The following is a 23,105-nucleotide window of genomic DNA, read 5'->3' as shown; positions in this document are numbered from 1 at the left end:
TTCTTCCTGAGACGGCTGAGGAAGTTTGGAATGAACCGCCACATCCTCACACGGTTCTACACCTGCACTGTGGAGAGCATCCTGACTGGCTGTATCTCCGCCTGGTACGGCAATAGCACAGCCCACAACCGCAAAGCACTGCAAAGGGTGGTGCGAACTGCCAGACACATCATCGGAGGTGAGCTTCCCTCCCTCCAGGAAATATATACCAGGCGGTGTGTGAAAAAAGCTCGGAGGATCATCAGAGACTCCAGCCACCCGGGTCATGGGCTGTTCTCACTGCTACCATCAGGTAGGCGGTATCACAGCATCAGGACCCACACCAGCCGACTCCATGACAGCTTCTTCCCCCAAGCAATCAGACTTCTGAACTCTTGATCTCCCACGATCAAAATACATCAGCCCTGCACTTTATTACTCTTTTATCTCACACCGGACTGTCATAAATTATATTACTGTTATTATATTATGTCTCTCTTAACAACTGACTATCAACCGACAGCCTGAATGTCAATACAGTACAATACTGTACATTATATATATATATATATATATATATATATATATATATATATATATATATATATATATATATATATACTTTTTATATATATATTTTAATTTTTATTGAATAATGTGTATCTATATAGTAAAAAACAAAAAAACAAAAACAGCATATTGTATACTGTACAGTGTATGTTATTATTTGTATATTGTTGAGTGTAATTATGTGTATAACAGATGTTTAAATTGTGTTGTGTTAATTTGATGTTTTAAGTTGTGTAATTATGTATAACAGATGTTTAAATTGCGTTGTGTTAATTTGATGTTATTGTAAATTGGTATATGTCTCATCACTGTCACGACTGCTGTGTTGATCGGAACTGCACCCAAGAATTTCACACACCATTGCACTTGTGTATATGGCTGTGTGACAATAAAGTGATTTGATTTGATTTTGATTTGATTTGTATTGCTACACAGATGTAATTGTGTGCGTTTTTGTGAACCAAAATTACAATAAATAATACATTTAGTGAACACTAATGAAATCTATCCACAATCACTGTTTAAATGTACATTCAATCAAAAGACATTTGAGAAATGTGTTTACTGCAGGATCAATCGGCCTATATTAAAATTGCCACTAGATGGAGCCCACGCAAAGGAAAACGTACAGGGCAACAAACTAATGCAACGAGTTTCGTCTAATCATAAATGATTCAATATTTTGCAGTGCGGAAACGCTCAAGATACATTCGAACGCACATGAATATGTGCATTGCACTAGTACAAACAACATCCTGCAAACAATCCTTTAATAATTCTCCAGTCTACATTTATGCCACTATGTGGATGAATTAATCTATTATTTATTTATCTATTAGTTATCTGAAAACGTTTGTATGCTTTTTGGACTACTATGCCCACAACCTCTTGCGCTAAGGAAAAGGAGGAGGGGTTTGAGATGTACGAGGGGTTGCGGAAATAAACGAGTTGGGATTCGTTTCAGTAAATGCTACGATTATCGTCGTCTTGAACGTGATTAAACCGCGTAACCAAATGAGCAAGGAAAACTCCAGGCGGAACAGTTGAAATCCACGTGATATACTATTGTAAATATGGATTTTATTAAAGTGGAGATTGTGGGCATTAGTGACCCAGAAACATGGAGAATAACGAATGAACATGCTGAGGAACAAAGAGGTTGGTGTCCATTGATGATTCATATTCAGAAATGACGTTAAGGTAACAAAGCTTCTGGCAGTTCATCATATTTGGTGGCTGTTGTAGGACAATAATATATGTATGAAATAATATAATTAAACAAAAAATAATTGTAATGGAATGAACAATAAAGAATGACTTCCGACCAATGCAAATAGCTAGGCCTGTCACGATAACTACATTTGTTGGACGATATATTGTCCCAAAAATAAGTGCGATATCATTGTCATTTTAAGACCATTTTATGCCACTGATATAATGATAATATAACAGCATACTAATGCAAGTACACCCTTTCAAAGAGCAATTAACTTTTAATTCTTAAGAATATTCAGACATTGGAATTCGAATGTCCAAAAAAAAAAAAAAAAAACAAAATCCATCTCCAACTGCATTTTTTTGTTCCCAGCTTGGAAAACTGGCTGGGATGGTTATGTTTTAGATTTTTATGTTTTAGTATTTCCACTGTTTTGAACCAAATTCGACATACCGGCTCGTTCACGTTAATAGACTTAAAGCCAAAATGTTCCCACACCGGAGATGTGGAATGCGGCTTTGAAACCAAGTTCATTTGGACTTATTCTTCCAAACTTTCTGGCTGGAATTATGCAGTCGTCTGGAAAAACACCTATTAAAACACATATTAGCCTCGAGTAACACGGCAGGGCTCCACATTAAGCATTGTCATGTGCTTGTCCTTAAAGACAAGTAAATTGGTCATTCACATGTCCGAGTAAAAAATGTACAAAAACAAAAGGATGTAAGAAAGAAAAAAAAAGCATCCATAATTATCATTTACACCTAATAGGGATTAAGAACACAGTGCAGAAAGACGGTAAATCATTACTCACCCTCAAGCCTGTGTGAACTTCTCTCTTCTGAGGAACACAGAATTCGATTTTTGGCAGAATATAAGTCACAGTCACTATTCACTGTCACTGCATCTTTTTATTTACTTAAAATAAAAGTGGATTGAGACTGAAACTAACATTCTCCCTAACATCTCCTTTTGAGCTCCACAAAAGATAGAAAGACCGGTTTGGAACAACATGAAGGCGAGTAATGATGACAGAATTTTTGGTAAGGCTTTACAATAAGGTTCATTAACAGTAGATCATGCATTTGCTAAAATGAACAATACTCAACAGCATTTATCAATCTTAATATAAAAAAAATACAATTGTTCATTGTTAGTTCATAATCCATGAACTAATGTTAACATATACAACTTTTAATGTATGAAAATGTATTAATATACTGTATGTTGGAATTAACATTAACCAAGATGAATAAATTATATAAAAGTGGTGTTTATTGTTAGTTCATGTTAACTGATGTAATTAAATAACATTAACAAATGGAACCTTTTTGTAAAGTGTTACCAAATTTACATTTTTGTGTAAATCATCTCTTGTAGTGTTAAGTCAATTCTCGTCATTTGCATTAAAAATGGCTGTTTAAGATTGACAAAATGCACTGAAAATGTTAACAGAAAATCCTGAGAGAACCTTGCTGCTAAATCAGTTATGATGTATATTCAAAACAGATATGCATATTAAAGATAGATAATATGTTTTCATAGTGTGTAATTTATTAATGTTATAGTATTAATATTATTATAATGTATATTGGTATGTACTTATTAAAATTGACTGATTCACATGGCAGAGAAAATACTTCGGATACATATATTAGATGGAGCTCTAGAAAGATGAAAGATGTAACGGGTGCACAAAACTATTCGCATGTCCAGTTAACAGGTTTATACCCGTTAATATATGTAACATCTAAGGTTCACTAAAAATGCGCTTCCCCACTGCGCGCGCTCACAAGCTGCTATCCGCTGCACTACGAATGAAGGTGAGAGGGAGAGAGGGCGACGAGACAGAGGGAACTCCCCGCATTTTGAAAGTGAAACATGCGGGAATTATTCAAATTGTGCTCAATCCCCGCAGTCCCGCGCTACTGAGCTAACATTCCTTATTAGGATTTTAATCGTGCTACTTGTCCGGTCGGGCAAGTAAAATTCTCTTTAACTTGCCCGTTCAAAATGTCCACTTGTCGCGGACAAGCGTTAATGTCGAGCCCTGTCAAATAATCTTCACCTGTCGCTGTCCGATCTGTGTGTGTGTGTGTGTGTGTGTGTGTGTGTGTGGAGCTGCCTGAGCCCCGCCTCCGAAGGAAAAAAAAAAAAAAAAAAAGAGCAGACGAGAGGACAGAAGCAGCGCAACTGGCTAAAATGTTGGTGACATTGCATGCATGTAAACACAATGGGCAATATCGAGGTCATGTCCATATATCGTACGATAAGTCGATAACGTAATTATCGCGACAGGCCTACAAATAGTCTATCTTCCAGATATGATGACATGTTTCATTTGGATCACTTTTATTGCTCTGCGTTTTATATTTGTCCCTGATTAATTTAATTTGGACAATTTAATATGTTCATTTTAGACTTGATGGAAGTGAAAGAGGAAAGTCAAGAACTGAATGATGTGGAGGATGAACATCAGTATCAAAAACCTTATAATTTCATTACTGGAGAAAAATATTTTAGTTGCTCACAGACTGACAAAAATGTTTCTGAAAAAATGACAAAAATGGGAGCCAAAAATTCCTTCACCTGTCCTCAGTGTGGCAAGAATTTCACACATAAAGGAAACTTCAACGATCACGTAAGAATTCACACTGGAGAGAAACCTTACACATGCCCTCAGTGTGGGAAGAGTTTCACATGTAAAGGACACCTGAAGACTCACATGAGAGTTCATACTGGAGAGAGGCCTTTCACATGCCTTCAATGTGGGAAGAGTTTCACATATAAAGGACACCTTAAGGATCACATAAGAACACATACTGGAGAGAAGCCTTACACATGCGATCGGTGTGGAAAGGGTTTCATACAAAAAGGACACCTTAAGGATCACATAAGAATTCACACTGCAGATAAGCCTTACACATGTGATCAGTGTGGAAAGAGTTTCGCACAAAAAGGAAACCTGAAGATTCACATGCGAACTCACTCTGGAGAGAGGCCTTACACGTGCCTTCAGTGTGGCAAAAGATTCACAAATCAAGGAAACCTATTAAGTCATATGAAAATTCATTTGGTAGAAGAAATACACACCTGTTCTCAGTGTGGCAAGAGTTTCACTGGGGCAGCACATCTCAAAAAACACCTGCTCTATCATTCTGAAGAAAAGCCATTTAACTGTGATCAGTGCGGTCAAACATTTATTTTTGCATCACTCTTAAAAAGACATCTGAGAACTCATGCAAATGAGAGGCCCTATGTGTGCTCTTTTTGTGGCAAACGTTTTCTATGGCTCCACAATTTAAAAGACCACCATAAAATACATGCTGGTGTGAAAGCTCATGTGTGCTTTGAGTGTGGGAAAGCCTTTACCAGATCCAGCTATTTGGAACAACACCAAAACATCCACACTGGAATATCACCTTACAAGTGTTCACATTGTGGAAAGAGTTTCAAACTCCCAGGATCCCTGAAAGCACATGTTGTAAGAGTGCACACTGGAGAGAAACCGTACCCCTGCCTGACATGTGGGAAGAGTTTTAGCCATTCAGGACACCTGAAAGCACATGTGAGAGTGCACACTGGAGAGAAGCCATACCACTGTGCTTCATGTGGAAAGAGTTTCAGCCAATCAAGTTATTTACTGACTCATAAAAGAAAGCATTGTCGGTATCACAGTGAGCAAAGTTCATCTTCAGGTCCAACACTCTCATGTAAATAGTGTCATCAGGGTACCCGAACTGTACAATACTCGGCAAGGTCCATTGTTCTCAATCTACTGTTTATCTGGTATATAAAAAGTTTTCCAAAATCCTACTGCAATTCGGAGCATTCTCAACATCAAGACTACTGCTCACAGTTTCCTGGTCGGATCTTTGGATTGCTGTTTTAATAAACTTGTTTTCAATAAACTGATGCATCTGGGTTGCAAACCCGTCTGTTGAGCCTGTTCCATTGTAAACCAAACCTGACCTGATGTTATTTATCTGTTGATGCATGTGGGGATGCTGCCAAGTTTTAGGCCACGTCCACATTGATAGGTGTTCATTTGAAAACGCATCTTTATCTCTACGTTTTGGCCTTCCGTCCACACTTCACGTTGTAGTGTGGACTGGGAAAACAGAGATATCTGAAAACAGTGACGTATTTGTTGTCATGTGATGCAGTCATGTGATCCATTCAACCAAAGCAATCAAGATGGTGGCCTGTGTTGTAGCGGTGTTGTTTAGCCTGATTTTCACTTTGATAGTGTTGTTAAAGATAAATGTTACTTTGTACAACATTCCCATTGCAGTCCTTCAAAAGCGATGGGAAGTTTACGCGGAATTGGTGTCCGGTGACAGAACACCAGGACAAATGCGTTTCAGACCGTGAAGGCAGTACAGATTTTTTTTTTTTTTTGCATGCGCAGTAAGGGGCTTAAAGTGTTTTATATGTTTCAGTGTGGACGAGCAACTTTTGGAAAATGCCTGAAAATGGCAGTGTGGACGGAGAGCGTTTCAAAAACAAAAACGCTGTTTTCAGATGTATCTGGATTAATGTAGATATAGCCACAATGGTATACTGGATGATGGATGTTTCATTGATTTAAAGATATCAATATTTGTAAAATTGCATGACCACCTTATGTACTGTAGAGATGTAATATAAAATCACTGTCTTGCACATATTTATATTGAAGAGATGTTGATAACATGGGGATGGGAGGTGACTATAAAACATGGGGTATCTAGCCCTGTTCCTGTAGGGCTGCCTTCCTGCAGAGTGTAGCTCCAATCAGTGCACGAAGTGGTTCTGTATGCGCCGGTACGCTGTACTGGCAATGATGTGCAAATGATGTAACCACATCGCATTTGAGGTGTAAACGCTAATAGCATTTACATCATTTGCACATCATTGCCAGTACAGCATACCGGCGCATTCAGAACTACTTCAGACAGCAGTAAAGCACCACCCCTCGCCTGTCAATCAACTGCTGTGCTAAAACAAAACAAGACACACAATATACAGTTTATATATGATATACGGTACTTAAGCTGCATGGTTTGTGAAGAGCTATTAATAAACCAGTAACAGCTCCATGATAGGGTTGCAATTCTGTACAGTTGTTTTAACAAAATGAAAATAAAAAACGTGGCTCATTTGATACATGTGTGCGATTCTACTGACTGTATCCACGTCAGAGGAGAGGATGTAGTAGGCTATACGAAGAGGGCGCATTTTATTTTGCCGTTTGATTACCTTGACTTGTACTGTACGGCGCTATTATGGTCCATCCAGTCCTCCAATCCAGTTTCTTCCATTGTGGTCTTAATTGATCAGCATAGAAACCATAACACTCATAGGACAGACAGTATATAACAATGTCTTTCAACAAATATTGTCTTAATATATAAACATATTGCCCAAAATTATTGAAGTATTTCACATATACAACTTGCCAAGTGAGCTAATTTCAGAAATGTAAGATGGCATGTGAACAGAATGTCTCACTGACCATTCAGTTAGCGCTTTCCTTGTCAAAATAAACGAGTCGTCCCTTGTCATCCTAAGCTTATATTTTGGAGCGCATTTTGCTGTCTCCAAAAGCTGAATGAAACAGAGATATCCACAGGGCAGACAGGGACTAAAAAGTGGCCCTGGACTTTCTGATCCAGAGCGGCCCATCCAGGGGCATCAGACCAGGGTTAATGGTGGACCTGAGTAATGGGCCCACACTGGACGGGGTCCCACTGAGAGTCAATATTGATATTCCATGATATTATCATGAACCCGTTATATTAAAAACATGCTATTTGTAGGAATAAAACCTTGCAAGACTTTGTTTTCCATCTGTAAAGACAGGGTATTTCCCCAATCTGCTCTGTCTCCTCTTGTGTGATCCCCCTCCCCAAATACTGGAAAATTAAAGTGGTTTGGTCCTCAAGTCCGCACTCGCTGCAAACTGAATACACCTCATGTAGGTCATAAATGAAGCTGTAATCAGACTTAAAATGAGCAATGAGCGCAGACCGAGCGAGAGGTAGCAAACAGTTTATGAGTTTCTTATAGAAGAAATGTCAGTCATTCATATCAACGTAGCTACTTACCAGAGGCGATTGCTTTAACACAACAGGGGAACCACAGCATCCCTTAAAACTGTATTAAATTTGTACAATGATGTGTTATCAAATTGCATATAACTTCTCTATAATTCAGATAATTATTGCCCCAGTTCAATATTTAAAGGGATAGTTCACCCAAAAATGAAAATTCTCTCATCATTTACTCACCCTCATGCCATCCCAGATGTGTATGACTTTCTTCTGCTGAACACATATGAAGATTATCTCAGCTCTGTTGGTCCATAGAATGCAAGTGAATGGTGATCAGACCTTTGTAGCTCCAAAAATCACATAAAGGAAACATAAAAGTAATCCATAAGACTCATAAGACATAAGACTAAAATCCATGTCTTCTGAAGTAATATGATAGGTGTGGTTGAGAAAAAGGTCAATATGTAAGTCCTTTTTTACTGTAAATCTCCACTTTCACTTTCAGATGTGAAAGTGAAACTAAACAGGCACCACAAGACTTTCAGATGTGAAAGTGAAAGTGGAGATTTAGAGGGAAAAAAGGACTTGTGGATCTGTTTCTCACCCACACCTATTATATTGCTTCTGAAGATATGTATTTAACCATTGGAGTCTTATCATTACTTTTCTGTTTCCTTTATGATTTTTGGAGCTACAAAGGTCTGATCACCATTCACTTGCATTGTATGGACCTACAGAGCTGAAATATTCTTCTAAAAATCTATCTTCGATTGTGTTCAGCAGAAGAAAGAAAGTCATACACATCTGGTATGGCATGATGGTGAATAAATGATAAGAGAATTTTCATTTTTGGGTAAACTGTCCCTTTAAAGTAACAAAAGTGTGCAACAGCATACAACACTTTTGCGATGTTCGTTCCATTGATGTTATCAGAATGATTATGTCCATCGGAGTTCGTGGACACATGACCCATGAGAGTCTATGGCAGAGGCGTGTCCCATTGAGGTCAGTGGAGTAAAAGATTTATATTCTTTGGACAAGAGGCTCTAAATGCGTCATTTTGGGTCCTTCCCACACGCCATGTGTCTCTGGGTGTCTATGGGAGCTTCATGAGTCCTATTTGCATGAGAGAAATTATCTGACTGTTGATTGGACAGTGGGCTTTCAATCAATGTATTTGTATCCCGTCTGGAAGCCTGGCTTCTATTTCTGATGATTGGTGGAGCTCTCAAACGGGCTGAACCATGGAACAAACAGCCAATCATTAGGCTTGTTTGAGATGAGCAAGTTCTGCGCAGAACCAATCACCGGTGATCAGCGGCAGGTGCATGCCGGTTAGAAATCTGTCCGACTTGCTGTGATGTCATGGTGTGACGTATGCCCAAAAAATCTTGTGAGAGCGAGGCACGTGCAGATGTAAGAGCCAGGGTATCATTACTCACCCTCATGATATCCCAGGTGTGTATGACTTTCTTTCTTCAGCAGGACACATTTGAAATAAAATAGAAAAATATCTTAGCTCAGTAGGTCCTTAAAATGCAAGCGGATGGAGATTTCTCTTTTGAAGCTCTAAAAATAACAGACAGTCAGGATAAATGTCATCGATACGACTCCAGCAGTTAAATTAATGTCTTCTAAAGTGGTACGATTGCTTTTGGTGTGGTACTTTTTAAGGATGGGGTGGAATCCAAGCGGTCTCTCGTGTGACATATTCGCGTTGCCATGATAACGATGAAATCTCACGTTCTCCTCTCAGTTGAAACATCGAGGATAAGCACACAAACGCACCATTGTAAGTAAAGAAACAGATAAATACAGATCTAAACCAAAACCAAACCAAACCAAGCTACTGTACAGCTTTCCTCCTCATTTGTAAACCACGCTGCTCTTCCAGCTGTGACTCACCTTTCAGTTCTTGTGTGTTTCAAATGCCAATGCGATTATGTCACATGCAAACCGCTGCAGAAAGGAAGCATGATTTAGAGTTTTAAAAAGTATTTAAATATTTATCTTTTTTACACCAAAAGTGATCATGCCGCTTTAGAAGACATTAATTTAACAGCGTGAGTCATATGGATGAAGTTTATCCTGACTGTCTGTGATTTTTGGAGCTTCAAAAGAGAAATCGCCATCCACTTGCATTTTAAGGATCTACTGAGCTAAGATATTTTTCTTCAGATGTGTTCTGGTGAAAAAAAGAAATTCATACACACCTGGAATATCATGAGGGTTAGTAAATAATGAGAAAATTTTCAATTTTGGGAGACCTATCCTTTTAAAGTCCAAGTGAAATTCAATACAGTCATCAAAAAGTGATATGATTACATTGCTATGAAATGTTCAAATGGATTTGGACGTCTAACGAATGGTGTTCGAATGATTTGGACTTCTAACTCAACGTGATTTTAACTGCTTGCTCAGGCTATGTCCACACCTTCTTTTTCTCTAGGTTTTGGCCTTCCGTCCACACTGAGACTGTGTTTTTGATAGCGAAAGCTGAGCTTTTTAGAAATGCTCCCCCAAGTGGATAAATGTGAAAATGTTGTCTTCACGTTGTAGTGCAGGCTGGAAAAACTGAGACACTGTAAAATGATGACGTATTTGTTGTCATGTGAAGCAGCATGTGATCCAAAACAATCAAGGTGGTGGCCTGTGTTTTAGCAGCGTTGTTGTGCCTGATATCCACATTGATAGCATTGTTAAAGATAAATGTTACTTTGTACAACCTAAACATTTAATTCCTTCAAAGGCGACATGAAGTTTACTCGAAATTGGTGCCCGGTGGCAGAACACCAGGATAATTGCATTTAAGACCATGCATGGATTGGTGATTTTTCGCATGTGCAGTAAGGGGAATTAAGCATTTTCATACGTTTTAGTGTGAACGAGAAACTATTCTAAAACATTTTAAAATGGCAGTGTGAACGGAGAGCATTTTGAAAATGAAAACGCTGTTTTCAGATTTATCTGGATTAATGTGGATGTAGCCTTAATTAACTTAATTCAAATAGAATAATGAAACAATTCTTTAATTAATTAATCAACCTTTAGCATTTGGTCTAAACTTAATTTCATTGTGGACAATCCATCTGTGTTTGTGGACAATCCATCTGTGTTTTGGACTATGTGAATAATACACTATCGTTCAGGAAGAAATATTCTTTCGACCACTAATGATAGCTTCACTAATAATCTTCCAGAATTGTCTCACATACTCAGTAAGGCAAAAAGTCTAGAAGAACTTGATGTGATAACAGAAAATATAAATACAGTCTTCTCTAGCACTCTTGATAGAGTCACCCCCCTTCGCTTAAAGAAAATTCAAGAAAAAAGCCCTGCACCATGGTACAATGATCACATTCATGCTCTCAAGAGAGCAGCTCGGAAAATGGAGCGCAAGTGGAAGAATACAAAATTAAAGATATTTCGCTGTGCATGGAAGGATAGTGTCTGTAGCTACAGACAGGCACTAAAAACTGCCAGGTCAGCATATTTTAGCAAACTTATAGAAAATAACCACAACAATTCTAGGTGTTTATTCAGTACTGTGGCTAAATTGGTTTGGAATAAAGCATCAACTGAACCAGATATTCCGTCGCAGCACAATAGTAATGACTTCGTGAATTTCTTTACTGATAAAATTGAAATAATCAGAAATAAAATTGGAACTATGAAATCAATTGTCACAGCACCTCAGAAAACAGTGTCTCATAATTTTCCTCACAACCAGCTTCAATCCTTCACTGTCATAGATCATGAAGAGCTAACAAAGTAATCAAAAAATCAAAAGCCACAACATGTAAGATCCAATACCAACTAAGCTCTTAAAAGAGGTTTCCCTGTAATTTCAGAACTTCTTAATATTATTATCTCCTCGCTATCCTTAGAACATGTCCCAAGAAACTTTAAAATGGAAGTTATCAAACCGCTTATTAAGAAGCCACAGTTTGATCCTGGAGAACTGGCTAATTACAGATTGATTTCAAATCTACCATTTATGCCGAAAATAACATTTATCCTCCCAACTATGTTAATTTCTATAGAGAAATGGTATATATGAACAATTTCAGTCAGGATTTAGGCCCCATCACAGTATAGAGACTGCACTTATCAGAGTTACAAATGACTTGCTCTTATCATCTGATCGTGGCTGCATTTCACTTCTAGTGCTTTCAGATATTAGTGCTGCCTTTGACATGATAGATCATGACATTCTCTTGAATATGCTGGAGAATTATGTTGGCATTAGTGGACCTATTTATCAGACCGCTACCACTTTGTATGTGTAAATGAGGAATTGTCAAATCAAATAAGAGTGCCACAGGGATCAGTTTTAGGGCCCCTGCTTTTCTTCTTATACATACTTCCCCTGGGAGATATTATCAGGAATAAATGGAATAAGTTTCCATTGTTATGCCGATGATTCCCAACTTTATATTTCTTCGAAACCCAACAAAATTTCACAATTCTCCAAATTAGCAGAGTGTATCAATGAAATCAAAGATTGGATGGCCAGAAATGTCCTTCTACTCAATTCCAAAAAAACAGAAGTACTAATTATTGGACCAAAAACCTCTAAAAATAAGCAGCTAAAATATAATTTGACTCTTGATGGATGTACTGTTACGTTGTCTTCTACAGTGAAGAACTTGGGTGTTATATTTGATACCAATCTGTCCTTTGAAAATCAAATTTCCAATGTTTGTAGAACAGTATTCTTCCAACTAAGAAATATTGCTAAGTTACGACACATGCACTCTGTTGCTGATACCGAAAAACTAATTCATGGTTTCATGACCTCAAGACTAGATTATTGTAATGCATTACTGGGAGGATGTCCTGCAAGTTCAATAAATAAACTTCAATTGGTTCAAAATGCAGCAGCCAGAGTGCTGACTAGAACCAAGATATATGATCATATTAGCCCCATTTTATCGTCATTACATTGGCTACCTGTTAAATTTCGTATTCATTTTAAAATTCTGTTAACTACATACAAAGCTTTGAATGTTCTAGCTCCACAGTACTTAAGTGACCTTCTGACACGCTATATTCCATCACGTTCATTACGATCACAAAATTCTGGCTTGTTAATAGTTCCTAGAATATCAAAATCCACAAAAGAAGGTAGATCCTTTTCCTGTTTGGTTCTAAATTATGGAATAGTCTCCCTAACACTGTTCGGGATGCAGACACACTCACTCAGTTTAAGTCTAGACTAAAGACTCATCTATTTAGCCAGGTATACACCTAAGTTATCACAATTCACCTAAGCTCACAATTATGCTGCTTTAGTTAGGTCTGCCGGAACCAGAAACATCTATCATGATCTATAACTCTGCATAAAATTGAATGGCATCTACGCTAATATTATTCTGTTTGTTTCCATGTCTCAACGATATGAATCCCGAGGTTACCAGAGCCGGCCAGATCCAGCTCCATTCCTACTTGGTGACGGACTCCACTGCTACTGTATGTGTCTCTGAGTGATGATGACTAAATGCAGTCGGTACTAGCCAGATATCACTTCAGTCTTTTACGATGGACTTCAGAGGATGAACTGATGCCAACTCCAACTGTAAGACATCGGATACTTCGTATGTCACTGCCTGAACCTTGGATTTAGGATGGACCCCACCGAACCTCACCGAAATGACCTACCAGTTGAACTGCGATGCACCTCATTGATCTCTGCCAGCATCACCTTTGTCTATTGATGGACTACATTCTTGAAATGGAATACATAGACTATAATTTAATTGCCAACAAAAGCCTTCATCAGCCAACTAACAAAGGACAATGCATCTATGTGAACTTCTGCAGTTAATCCAGGATGGACTTCAAAGACATTAGTCATTAATCTTAAAAGTTCATACATTTTTTTTTTTTAAATACTGGACCTTGACACTTAGTTTACTAATCTTACACCATGACTTGCATTGCACATAAATAACTAATATTGGCATTATATTCATGTTGGTTAGCCAGAGTGGAACTGGCCCCCACAGTGAGCCTGGGTTTCTCCCAAGGTTATTTTTCTCCATTAACCAACATCTTATGGAGTTTTGTGTTCCTTGCCACAGTCGCCTTCAGCTTGCTCACAGGGGTTCTAAATAAAATTATTATTTAATTACTTAATTTTTATACACAATTTACAATCATATTTAATCATATTTAATACACAGTGATCACTCTAAGACTTTATAGATATTAGTTTAATTTTTTGTTAATGCGTGATTTTTTGTAAAGCTGCTTTGAAAAGATGTGTTGTGAAAAGCGCTATACAAATAAAAATTAGTTGACTTCACTTAATATTTGTTGCATCAAGGTATTACTGAAACTGAGCAGGGGATTTACATTTCCCAGCATGTTTTATGGGACTAAATTGGGAGCGTACATTTTGAAATTGTTGAATAGTTGAAATAGTTTGAAATTACTTGATAGTAATTAATATTCTGCAATGTTGGGATTTCTGTCATGTTGAATATATTTGGAGGTTACCATTGTGAAGAACAGTGGAGCTAATGGTTAGGTTGAGGATGGGTTAGCTTCAACTGAAATATCAGTGTTTATTCCTTTTCTTATAAAGCATTATACTGACTGATTTGTGTTCTGTAAATTCTCAGCAGCACCATACTTGTCATACAGTACAAAAATATATAATATTCTAATGTGCTTGTTGCTAGTGTGAGGCTTTTGTTCTACCCACTCTATACGGGACTCCAACCTGCGTCTCCGGCATGGGAGGCGGGTGCGCTAACAAGGAGGCTAAAGCCTCTAGCATCAGTCGTCAGTGCACCTCTTGAGGTTAGGAGAGTGAGGTTTATAGACATTGCACAGGTATTTATCAGCTTGCCACCATTACACTCAACCCCCTAAACCTCACTCCCATCCAGGTCACGGCACTATTTTGACACTCCTGTTCTACCCACTCCATACAGGACTTGAACCGGCATCTCCAGCATGGGAGGCGGGTGCGCTAATAAGGAGGCTAAAGGCTACAGCCTTTAGCATCAGTCGCTAGTGCACCTCTTGAGGTTAGGAGAGTGATTGTTATACACATTGCACAGCTACTGTATCTCTCAGCTGGCCACCGTTACACTAGCTATCTCCAAGCTGCAAGGTTCAATGGAATTATTTGAACAGACTTAAGGAATTTAGGAAAACTCAATTCATTTATGTTTTTGCTATAAAAAGTATTTAAACAGAGCCCACATTTTAACTTCATATTAAGGAAACTCATTTTCATTGTGTGGAACCAATGTCCATAAATTTATTTAGTTAAACCAACAATTTTTTTTTCAGTGTATATGCCAGTGGGAAATTCAAGAGCTAACTAAGCGAAAACTTTAATGCCTAAAAATACAATACAAATAGTAATATTAACAATGTTAATCATAATGACTCACTTTCTTCACACTGAACTATGGTGCAAAAAGTGTCCCTTTGCAATTTTGAGAATGTGTTTCACATTAATCACCACGGGAGTGAGGGTCATTCTGGTTGAGTACGTACTCTGTGTTGCAGGTGCAGCGGCCTTCACATCCTTGGACCGCACCGAGTTTAGAGGATATACACACCTTCCTCTAGTCGAAGAGCCAGTAGCAACTAATTTATGCCCCTCCTCTTCCACACTAGCGTGGAATATAGGATCACCATGTACGATCACATCCACGCTGTTGGGAAGGCCTTCACGTCAGCAGGTCAGGCTGGTGCGGCTCTGAACACCATGGTATGTTGCAGGCCTACCAGGCAGATCTGCACTTGGATGAGAATGGTAGAGCTGCGTTGTGGTACAGATTTGGTGCCCTGGGCTACCAAGACCTCTGCGTAAACAATTGGCATATCTATGGGTAGCCTGGTGTCCACTGAATGCCACATGTGGCTAAATTTGTCAGATCTGAGTGACAGGGACAAAGCCTTCCTGTTTGATGCCCGGTGTCAGTAGGGCCTCTTTGGTGATGCTATTGCAGTTTTCACAGAGAGGTTCCAAATGGCTGAGAAGCAATCACTGTCATCTAGGTGCAGGGGTAGTTCTGTAACCCAGATGGTTCTGAAGAGTGCTGGTTTACCCCTGCCTCTTCTGCCTATTGGTGAGTTGAATACATTCACTAGCAGTTGTTTTAATCAAAAGGTAATCATTGTCTTCTTAATCATGGACTATTCAGGTTATGTGATAATTATGAATGTTATAGGTAATTTGTGTATTTGGTCTCTGAGGGGTGACTGAGGGTCTGACTTACTGTAGGTCAGGAATGTAGTATCTGTGCTCACTCATTTAGCCCGGCTCCCAGAGGACAGGTATACAGTACATGAGTTGTAATTAATTCATTGATCAAATTAAGCAAGAGTTTTACTGTGTTTGAGTTTTAGGTCATTAATGTACCACATGTATTGACTGACAAAAATACATTCTTAACATCGTAACTAAATTGTGTTCTAGTGAGGCCTACCTCAACCCTGAATGAAAGATAGCCCCTCTGTTTTGTTCTGCCTAATGATGTCATTACAGGGATTGTTTGAAGTTTTGAGAATCATGTGACTAAGATTAAGGAGCTGAGCTCAAATAGTTTCTAAAAGAAGAAGAGCCCGATCGGATTTATGACGAACCGGCAACCCTTACAATCCATGCTTATGATTTGTGTTGAAAGATAAACAATGATACAGCTCTGAATCATGGCCTTTACGTAGTGGGACAGAACACCATGTTTGTAAGATTTCTAGAGTTATCTATACTATTTTCCCTGTCAGAACTCTATACTTGTAAGAGATTATTAATTCATTTGCATATGCCTATAATTGTTGTTGTTTTGGTAATCAAAGTTTATTCAAGGTTAGATCTCAACTCATTTTCTGTTTCTTTCTTTTGCCATTGGAAATGTGGAGAACTTTGTTTTCATTGAACTCTCATTTCAGTGAACCTCAACTTTGGTCTTTATTGTTCATACTGGTCTCTCTATTGGGTCTAGATTTTTTCCCCTACAGTTCACTCACGCTCTACTTTGGGACAGCATCCAGCCAAACAAAGTGTTACCATCTAAAACCCTGTTCCTTCCCATAGAGTAGAGCCACCAATTGAGAAAGTAAGCCCAGCTGCCTGCCCCCAAGTGGAAGGTGGTGCTTCCTGGACCTTGACCCTGTGGAAAACTTCCTTCTGGGTGGGCCAAGAGTTCCTGGTTTGGCACCAATGAAGCAGGATCATTCAAACACAGACCAGTCTGCTCCGGCCCCCGAGGAAGGCCTGGAACACTTGGGTGTGAACCCACAGCATTCCTCTAGCTCTCTCCACGGTTGTATGCTGGGATCGAGAACAAATGTCTGTTAATATTGACTCCGTGCCCATTGTTTGTCCAACCAAAGTTCGCAAAGTTGCAAAGTTCGCTGCAGTTGCTCAAGGCACAAATAACTTCACAAAAATGGACAAAATTCCAGCTTTAACCAACCCATTTATTCTGAATGATGGCCCCTCGAGGGTACGGCGGCATCTTCCCGAGAACATTTGGGACTCAGGGTCAAATGGACAAAGAGCATGTAGGTGCCCAGTCAGCAAGTTTCCTTCATAGCAATGAAACTAGACTCGGATGCCATGTCGGCTCACTTGACTGATGAATGCATTCATTGTATTCTCCTTTACTTGTCGAGTTTCAACCTTGCCATTGCGTCATTTTCAATGAGTGCTGGGTTTAATGGCTGCTGCAGCCACCATCACCCCAGTAGACTTGCAACGGATGAGACCTCTCTTGTGCTGGCTTAGCCTGAGGGTCCCTCATCATGCCTGTCCACATGGTGACCACCACCTTCAGGTGTCACATCGCTGTTTAGCCATGCTGGATATTTGTAGGAAGACAGAATATTGTGATGCTTGCCAAGATGGGTTGATGCAAATTTGACAGTAAGGACGCATCCAGCACAGGCTGGGAAGCCCTGTGCGATAGAATTCCATCGTTTGGCACATGGAGAGGTGCACAAACTGTGTGGCACATAAATCACCTTGAACTGCTAGCAATCCTCTTGACTCTGAAAGCCTTTCAATCAGAGGCGCAAGGGTCTCACATCCTGATCTGTTCAGACAGCATGGCAGTGGTGGCATACATAAATCACCAAGGAGGAGTACAGTATGTTCATGCCCTATGCTGTACCTGGTGACCCGAATTCTTCTCTGGAGCGAGTCATGTCTCCTATCTATATGCAAATATGCATTTCCATCCACTTGATACATTACGTATTGTGCAAGATACGTGAAGACATGGAAAAAGTGATACTAATTGCACCAAAGTGTCCCAACAGCCCCCCATGGGAAACTCCTTTAAGGACAAATCTGCTCTCAAGCCAAGTCAAATTGATTTGTATAGCGCTTTTCACAACAGACATTGTTTCAAAGCAGCTGTACAGGAAATTATCCTATAACAGAAAATAAGTGAATATAATGCCAACATTTTTTATCTATGTTTAGAACTATTAGTGGTTAATATGAGTAAACTAAGTGTTGTGGGTCAATGGTTAAACAAAATGATTTTGTGGTTTTAGTGTTAAAGTCTGTGAAGTCATCCAGAATTAACTGAGGAAATATATGCAGATGAATTGTTCTTTGATTTTGGCCGGTGAAGGCTTTTGTTAGCGGTTACTTTATTTTTTAAGAGCGTGTTGTCCCTCCTTTGACCAAGATGATTATAGGTATCATTCAGTGAGGAGCATCACAGTCCGGCTGGAAGCTTATGGCATGTGTGACTCGTGACTCGTGTAGAATCCCATGTCTTTAAGTTTGCATCAATTCATCCTTAGTAGACTGAAGTAAAGTCTGGCTGGCACATGCTGCAGTTGGTCATCATCACTCAGTGACATGTAGCAGTGAGAGTCGGACATCAGGCAGGACTGGAGATGGTTCTGGGAGGCTCTAGTAACCTCGGGATATAAAATAGAATAAAATTAGTGTAGATGCCATTCACTTTAAAGCAGGATTAAAGAATAAGAGAAGTGTTTCCGGTTCCTGCAGACCTAACTAAAGCAGCATAACTATGAATTGAGGGATAAATTAGGTGTATGCCTGGCTGAAAAGATAAGTCTTTAGTCTAGACTGAAATTGAGACTGTGTCTGAGTTCCGAACACTGATAGGAAGACTATTCCATAGTTTAGAGCCAAATTGCAAAATAATCTCCCTTCTTTTGTGGATTTTTATATTCTCTGTATAGTTAACAGGCCAGAGTTTTGCGATCGTAGTGAGCATGATGGATTATAGCATGATAGAAGGTCACTTAATTACATTGGAGCTAGACCATTTAAAGCTTTGTTAGTAATTAAAAGAATTTTAAAATTAATTTGAAACTTAACAGGTAGCCAATGTAACGGTGATGAAATGGGCTGATATGATCATATTTCTTGGTTCTAGTTAGCACTCTAGCTGCTGCATTTTGAACCAACTGAAGTTTATTTATTAAACCTGCAGGATATCCACCTAGTAATGCATTACAATATTCTAGTCTTGAGATCATGAATGCATTAATAATTTTTCCGACATCAGAAACAGATTGCATGTGTCGTATTTTAGCAATATTGCTGAGGTTGAAGAATGCAGTTCTACAAATATTGGATTTATTTTTTTTCAAAGGTTAGATTGCTATCAAATATAACACATAATTTTTTTTGCTGTAGAAGTTGACAGTCAGATTATATTTTAGCATCATGTTTTTTGAGGTAATTAGTACCTCTGTTTTATCAGAATTGAGTAGAAGAATATTTCTAGTCATCCACTCTTTGATATCACTTATACACTATGTTAATTTGGAAAATTGTGAAATTTCATGGCTTCTTAATAAGCGGTTTGATAACTGCCATTTTAAAGTTTCTTGGAACATGTCCTAAGAATAGTGAGGAGTTAACAATATTAAGAGGAGGTTCTGAGAAGGCCTGGGTAGCTTAGCGAGTATTGATGCTGACTACCACCCCTGGAGTCGTGAGTTCGAATCCAGGGTGTGCTGAGTGACTCCAGCCAGGTCTCCTAAGCACCAAATTGGCCCGGTTGCTAGGGAGGGTAGAGTCACATGGGGTAACCTCCTCGTGGTCAAGATTAGGGGTTCTTGCTCTCAATGGGGTGCGTGCTAAGTTGTGTGTGGATCGCAGAGAGTAGCATGAGCCTCCACATGCTGGGAGTCTCCGTGGTGTCATGCACAGCAAGCCACGTGATAAGATGTGCAGATTAATGGTCTCAGAAGCAGAGGCAACTGGGACTTGTCCTCTGCCACCCGGATTGAGGTGAGTAACCATGCCACAAGGACCTACTAAGTAGTGGGAATTAGGCATTCCAAATTGGGAGAAAAGGTGATAAAAAAGAGGTTCTGAGATTACATGAAATACCTCTTTTAAGAGCTAAGTTGGTATTGAATATAACATGTTGTGGCTTTTGATTTTTTGATAAGTGTTGTTAGCTCTTCATGACCTATCACAGTGAAGGATTGCAGTTGCTCTTGAGGAAAATTATGAGACTGTTTTCTGAGGTGTTGACAGTTGATTGCATAATTCCAATTTTATTTCTGATGATTTCTATTTTATCAGTGAAGAAATTCATAAAGTCATTACTACTATGCTGCGATGGAATATCTGGTTCAGTCGAAGTTTTATTCTTAACCAATTTAGCCACAGTACTGAATGAACACCTAGGAATGTTGTGGTTATTTTCTGTGAGCTTGCTCAAATATGCAGACCTGGACGTTTTTAGAGCCAGTCTGTAGTTAGAGACACTATCTTTCCATGCACTGTGAAATACCTAATTTTGTACTCTTCCACTTACGCTCCATTTTCCTGTGGTGCAAGATTTTTCTCTTTAACTTTCTATAATCAAAGGGGGCCGACATTATCTAGAGTGCTAGAGAAGAATATATCCATATTTCCTGTGACAACATCAAGTTCTTCTGAACTTTTTGGTGTGCTGAGTATTTGAGACAAATCTGGAAGATTATTAGTGAAGCTATCTTTAGTAGTTGCGTAGATTATGTAGATTGAGAGACCTTTGCTAAGCGCAGCATACAAGAGACGAGGTAATGATCTGAGATATCACTGCTCTGCGGCAGTTTCTATATTATCAACATCAATTCCATATGACAAAATTAGATCTTGCGTGTGATTTTGGCGATGGGTCGGACCTGTCACATTTTGTCTAACCCCAACAGATTTGAGAATATCGATAAATACTAATCCCAGTGTATCATATTCGTTATCAATGTGGATGTTGAAGTCATCAGCGATTAAAGCTCTGTCCACAGCAAATACTAGATCTGACAAAAAATCTGCAAATTCTTGAAGGAATTCAGAACATGGTCCTGGGGGTAAATACTGTTGCAAGAACAAAAGACGACAAAGATTTTTTATTTATATCTGAAGTTGTCACATTCAGCATTATCAGTTCAAAAGAATCAAACGTATATCCTGACCTTTGAGTAACACAAAAAATATCACTGTAAATTGTAGCAGCACCTTCTCCTTGACATTTCAGATGAGGCTCATGTTTATAACAATAACCTGATGGAGTAGACTCATTTGAACTAATATATTCATCTGTTTTAAATCCAGGTTTCAGTCAAACAGTGAATCCAAACTATGATCTGTAATAATTTCATTTACAATTAGTGATATTAGTATTTTGCCAAACTGTTTATATGACATATTTTCAAATGCCGCCACCCTGCCCAATTCGGTGAACCATACTTGAAATGAGGGAGCGCCAATTAACTTCCATCCTCTAAGAATTATCTGTCTGCCAATCATTAAACTAGTTTGGACCTAGCTTTTTGTATATTTGTCACCTACTTTAATGCCCCATCACCCAATACATATTATGGGGAAGAATGAAATTTGAGTATCTAAAGAATTCTTGAATCTTAGCACAGAACCATAGAGCATGGGCTATGTCTCCATACCAGCACGTAGGTGTGTCTTTTAAACCAAGCCTAAACAATCTAGAGGGAGTCCAATAGAAACGATGCAAAATCTTACTGAAACTGAATAAGGCATACACTTGCATCCCTAGACATATTTTTAACATTTTTTAAAATTCTTTCCCACTCCCCATCCTCCTATACCAAGTTCAAATCTCTTTCCCATAACCTCTTAAGAGCAGTTAAGGCCCAGTCACCAAGACTCTGAATCAACAATGAATAATACACTGACGCTTCATGCCCCTTTCCAAAGGCTGTGAGCACCATACAGAGGGTGTCTGCAGCTTTAGGGGGATGTGTACTACCACCAAAAATAGTACAAAGTAGATGGCGCAGCTGTAAATACCTGAAAAATTGAGACCTAGAAATCCCAAATTGCTGGGTTATATTTTCAAATGATCTCAAAGCTCTGTTATAATAAAGTCACCAAGTGTAGCAACACCCCTCTCAATCCATTCTTTCCAGCAAAAGGGGGACTTGTTAATACATAATTTGGGGTTCAGCCATATGTTTGAGGAAACATTTAGGTAAATTTCAAATTTTAACATACATGAAATCTTTGTCCATACTGCATGTAAGTGTGAAATAATGGGTTGCATTTTTACTTCTCTAGGCAATTTAATAGAAAGACTTTGCAATGGTGAGATTGGGGTAAGGACCGCTTGTTCAATGTTGTACCAGGGAGGGGCTCTCTCAGGTGGAAGAGACCAATGGGCCAGGTGTCTGAGATTAAAAGCATAGTAATAAAACAAAATTTTGGGGAGGCCTAAACCTCCTTTGTCAATTGGTCTATGCAACTTACTGAAATGCAACCGAGGTCGTTTACCATTCCAAATAAAAGACTTAGATATCTATCAAATTGTTTAAAATAAGAAAGAGGAACTTCTAGAGGGAGAAACTGTAGTAGATAATTGAATTTGGGGATACAATTCATTTTTATAACATTGACCTTCCCTTCCATAGACAAATGTAGTGAAGCTCACCTATCCACATCACACATTTCATTAATGGTTCAAAATTAACTGTTACTAAATCTCTCAAATTTGATGGAAATAAAATACCTAATGCCTTGCTTGGGCCATTTGGAAGGTGCCAGGATGGAAAGACGTGGCAGGACAATATGCTATCAGAGCAAGAGCATCCGATTTAGACCAATTCATCCCTTTATTAAATTTGGAGAAAATAATTCTATGGAGGCTAGGCATAGATCTACTAGGGTTGGAGACAAATAATCCTATATCATCTGTATAGAGTAGAAGTTTATGCACCACACCTCCTGCTACAATACCAGGAAAATCATCCTCTTTTCTTATTGCGGGCAAGACAGACAATAAAGGGGAGAGAGGACAGCCTTGCCGGGTTCCCCTACCAAGAGA

The 23,105-nt window shown here is 38.8% G+C and overlaps 1 protein-coding gene across 2 annotated transcripts; it reads left to right on the top strand.

The window, feature by feature from the left end:
• The first annotated feature begins 1,147 nt into the window (after positions 1–1,147).
• Positions 1,148–8,001, top strand: LOC127440783 (gastrula zinc finger protein XlCGF57.1-like). Of its 2 annotated transcripts, none has more exons than XM_051697678.1 (2): positions 1,148–1,707; positions 4,186–8,001. In XM_051697678.1, the coding sequence occupies exons 1-2, from the start codon at positions 1,623–1,625 to the stop codon at positions 5,484–5,486; spliced, it is 1,386 nt and encodes a 461-aa protein (XP_051553638.1). In that variant the 5' UTR covers positions 1,148–1,622; the 3' UTR covers positions 5,487–8,001. The 2 variants fall into 2 exon arrangements, with proteins under 2 accessions (XP_051553638.1, XP_051553639.1); XM_051697679.1 differs by having other exon boundaries at positions 1,546–1,749.
• The last annotated feature ends 15,104 nt before the right edge of the window (positions 8,002–23,105 follow it).

This window comes from Myxocyprinus asiaticus, chromosome 5, assembly GCF_019703515.2.
Source record: "Myxocyprinus asiaticus isolate MX2 ecotype Aquarium Trade chromosome 5, UBuf_Myxa_2, whole genome shotgun sequence".
NCBI lineage: Eukaryota > Metazoa > Chordata > Actinopteri > Cypriniformes > Catostomidae > Myxocyprinus > Myxocyprinus asiaticus.
The sequence above is the reverse complement of the archived record's forward strand: the minus strand, read 5'-3'. Positions and strand labels throughout refer to the sequence as shown.